This window comes from Alligator sinensis, unplaced genomic scaffold (genome assembly GCF_000455745.1).
Source record: "Alligator sinensis unplaced genomic scaffold, ASM45574v1 scaffold643_1, whole genome shotgun sequence".
NCBI lineage: Eukaryota > Metazoa > Chordata > Crocodylia > Alligatoridae > Alligator > Alligator sinensis.
Genome location: NW_005842783.1, coordinates 617,440 through 621,342, shown reverse-complemented (window position 1 = coordinate 621,342; position 3,903 = coordinate 617,440). Strand labels below are relative to the sequence as shown.

At 41.6% G+C, this 3,903-nt stretch overlaps 1 protein-coding gene across 5 annotated transcripts in view; it reads left to right on the top strand.

Annotated features, from left to right (window-relative positions):
* Positions 1 to 2,308, top strand: part of WDR4 (WD repeat domain 4) — a 27,867-nt gene extending 25,559 nt beyond the window's left edge. For 4 of the 5 annotated variants that reach the window (XM_025191060.1, XM_025191058.1, XM_006034943.2 and 1 more), the window contains one exon: positions 1,116 to 2,308. In XM_025191060.1, the coding sequence (XP_025046845.1) occupies positions 1,116 to 1,297 (182 nt within the window). In that variant the 3' untranslated portion in view covers positions 1,298 to 2,308. The remainder of the gene's footprint in view (positions 1 to 1,115) is intronic. The other variant, XR_003091655.1, reaches the window with a different exon arrangement.
* The last annotated feature ends 1,595 nt before the right edge of the window (positions 2,309 to 3,903 follow it).

Here is a 3,903-nt window from a genome sequence, read left to right as displayed (position 1 = left end):
CAAACTATTTTTTTTTTAAAATGTGGGGGGTTTTGGGGGGGGGGGGGGGAGGAAGAGGATGGAGGATGAAAACATTTAACAATCTGAATAGCTTCTGGAAATAGAGGCTGAACCTGGCAGCTGTCTCCTATACGCCTCATAGAAACCTCTCAGTTTTCCTCCTTTGTGGCCCAAGCCTTTTAGAGGATTGGCAAGCATTTGTCATGCGCAGTAAACTTAACCGCAGCCTCTTCAAGGATGGTACTGTTACAGACTTACAAGGTAGTGGCACAGTCTAGAAGGATCAGTGCTGGAAATTGGATGCATGTCCTGCTTACAATAGCCTGTCATTCCCTGAACTTAAAAAGATGCAGGGAATATTCAACTGAGCACAGTACTCTCACTGGTGCTTAAGCTGTGTTTTTTGAGTATTGTGGAGCAAGTCATGCTTCAGTGGGATCTCAGCAATAGACTACATCAGGCTGTCCAACTGGTGTCCCCTGGCAGGGTGGTGGCTCCCATGAGCCACCACTCCTCCATCTCACACCTGCTGCAGAACAGCAGGGGGGCCTGGGCTTCCCCTCCCTCCTCCAGTTTCTGCTTCCAGCCGCCGCCCCAGGGATTGGGGTGGGAGGGCAGAGCGATACATCCTGTGGTGTAGTATGCGTGTGTGTGTGGAAGATGGGGGGCAGGGGAGGGGGAGGAGGGCCATCTACACAGCATGCAGCCTGGGTACCCGTGCTGTTGTAGCCCACTTGTCCTGTTGTAGCCCACATGGTGCGTGACCCCTGGCCTCCTAGAAAGTTGACTACACTGACCAGCAATTTAAAAAACAGGAACCCAAGTTCAGAATACTACAATTGAGAGATGTTAACTCTCTGATACCTAATTTTCAATTTAAACCTCTAAATTTGAGGCACCAGTCTTTGGAAATCTCAGACATGTGACTGCAATAGAAACACTTTTAAATACCCAATTGCATTGAAACAGAATGCAGTGTCGAGTAATAGGTTAGCCAGAGCTGCAGTACAGGAGTCAAGAATACTATTTTAGACTTCCAGTGCTAGTTGTAATTGGGTGTAGCACTCCAAGTACTCAGCTTCTCTTCTTTTGTCCCTCTCCCCACCTCAACACAGGTTCTGTTGGTACAGACAGCTGCTACCACACTCTCTATAAGGCTTCATTCGATAACATGACCACTTATCTACAGAAGAAAGAGCAAAGGTTACAGCAGCAGCAGAAGAGGAAAAGAAAAGAGCTACAGCATGGTACTAATGGACAAAATAAAAAGATCAAGACAGGAGAACCTCCCTTATGACACTGACTGCAGCATTTGCATGCAACTTCCACCATACTTAAAACCAACTGATCTGGGCACTGAATTTTTTTTTCCCTTTTAGTGTCAAGTAAATGACAGACAGCTATTAGCGTTTGTACACTCAATCTAAGATGGGCTTCCTAATGAATCAGGCTAATGTTAACATGGCAATATCCTGCTTGCGAAAGATACTGTATTTGCTGTATATACTGTTCCTTGCCATATGTGTCATCCTAATAATTTGAAATTTATAGTGGCTGCTTAAAAGAGAGTGTGAATGCAATTTTAAGAATCTAAATCTTAATAACTTCAGATTGGAGATAGAGCTTTACTTGAAGAATGGGATTGATATTGTCTACTCTTTTCCAGATGTCACCTATGTTTAGACTGGATTCCTCAAGAGGGAAAGTGTACTAGTTTAAAGCTTACACCAATTTTTAGTTTTGTTCTAGACTGTTCACTTAATAACAGCCTGTAAGAGGAATCATGCAAAATGAACATTGTATTTCTTATTACGTATATAAGGCTGTAGATGGCAGGTTCTTGCTGCAGCTTATTTTAAGTTTTACTCCTGCAGATGTTATGTTGTGACTTCTGCCTTAGGATCCAGTTCAGCACTACTTGGAGTAACCTCCCCCAGGAACCACAGAAGAATAGGGTTTTTTTGTACTCAGTAAAAGGTGTCAACTAGCCCACCACTAACTACTTGAAAATGACTTCTGTTGCATTCTGACTCTCCAGCTTGTCTTTGAAAATGGCTTCTGAGAACGCTGAGCAATATTTTATACTTTTTGCTTCTTTCAATGGAAATTTGTTTGGAAGCTAGAAACTAATCTTTTAATCTTATGGCATTCATTCTTTTGTTATGTTACGATGTCAAAGTTGATATAATGACAGAACATGTATTGTATGTACCAGAAGCATCTTGTTTTCATAGAATATGCTGTTCATCAGATGAGACTGTAAAAGCAGGGTTTGTAAATATGTATGATCCAGCAAAAATATATGAAAGTATGAACTGAGAATATTTATCCCACTCCTTTTATCACTGCATGTTTAGTGTAAAGCAGTAAAACATGACATGCAATTGATATGCAAAAGGGACTGACAAACTAAATGCGAGGAGTGAGGGAAAGAACATGGAACACTTCTGGCACACTGGCTGTTCAGGAATAATGTAGAACCTGCTGTTGGCATCCACTCCAAGTAAGGGACAGAACTACCATATTCAGGATTGGGGCCCGTCTAGTCTTACTGATGTAAAAAAAAAAAAAAAATTCTTAACATTGATTTCTTTCATGTGTATCTTGTTTTGAAAGTTCCTTTTGCGACATAAGTGTTGTATGGGCTACTATGGAACGACAGATGTAAGAATTTCATCTTAATGATTCAATGTCTGTTCCTTTTACAGTTGCTTTAAGGAGCCTTTAGAGCTTCTATTAAATGACTTGTGCCTTGGTGTCAGATGTGAGACCAGGATTAGCTGCTCAGTGGGTACAGCTGTCTGTAAGTGCATGAATGTGCCATAATCAACATTACTGCAATGTAGCACCATTGCACACTTTTTTGTGATGCTAATGCACAGCAGACTAATTCTACTGTGCATTAACATGGTTTCTGCCTGCCGTGCTAATGCACAATAGAATTAGACTACTGTGCGTTTAGTATCTCGTGTTGACATGCTCTGTGTGTTCAGTTCCCAGCAGCATCCTCTTGATCCTGACAAAGTGAGCCTTCGTACAGTGCCACATTCCAAATGTTTCTATTACTAAAAGTTTTCTACCAAACTAACTCTGAGCTAAATTCACAAACGGGTGTAGGTGTTTCAGCTGAACACCTAGGTGCCATGGAGAGCTTTTAAACCTCGCTAAATTGGCATCTATAGGCTTCTAGTGCGTGCTGTCAGATTAGGCCTCTCATATAAGCAGCAAGGGGTGAGACTTTGAAGGTAAAGGAAGGAAAGTGTACTCCCTCCTACTCAAGGTTCCATAGGCGACCATGGTGAAAGTCCCAAAATTGACTGACTCCTAGGGGCTTAACTGCAGGTATACTCAGGCATTGACAATGAGGAGCTTGATTCAGGCATTGAGTTTCTGTAGCTCTTCAGTATTGGGGAGAGCTGCTTTGCACCCTGGAAAAAGACCATAGCACATTGTCCACAATAAAAGACCATTTATTGTACGACCAAAATATGGCCATAACCTCTGCCTCAGTTTATGCAGTCTGCAAGAGAATATCCACTCTTATTGACAGCATGTGCACAGTGCTAATCCCTTAATGCTAGTATCCTATTAAATGCTGTGCTACAGTCTATGATGGCTAAAGTTATCAATACTGTGAGTAATAACAAGATGTATATGTTAATATATATAAAATACAGTAGTTATTGGACTCCTATAGAACTACTTTGATCTAAAATAGTAGGTAGCTGTTGGAAGGGCAAATAGGAAAGCAACCCAGTACATAAGCTACAAATTAGCCAGTACACGCAGAAGATAGAGCAGGTTCTTAATCAGAAATGATGGGTTCCAAGGAAGTGTCAACCTAGCTTTGTCAGAATAGGAGCTAAGTGACCATAAGGACCATTGTGCTACAGATTTAAAGAC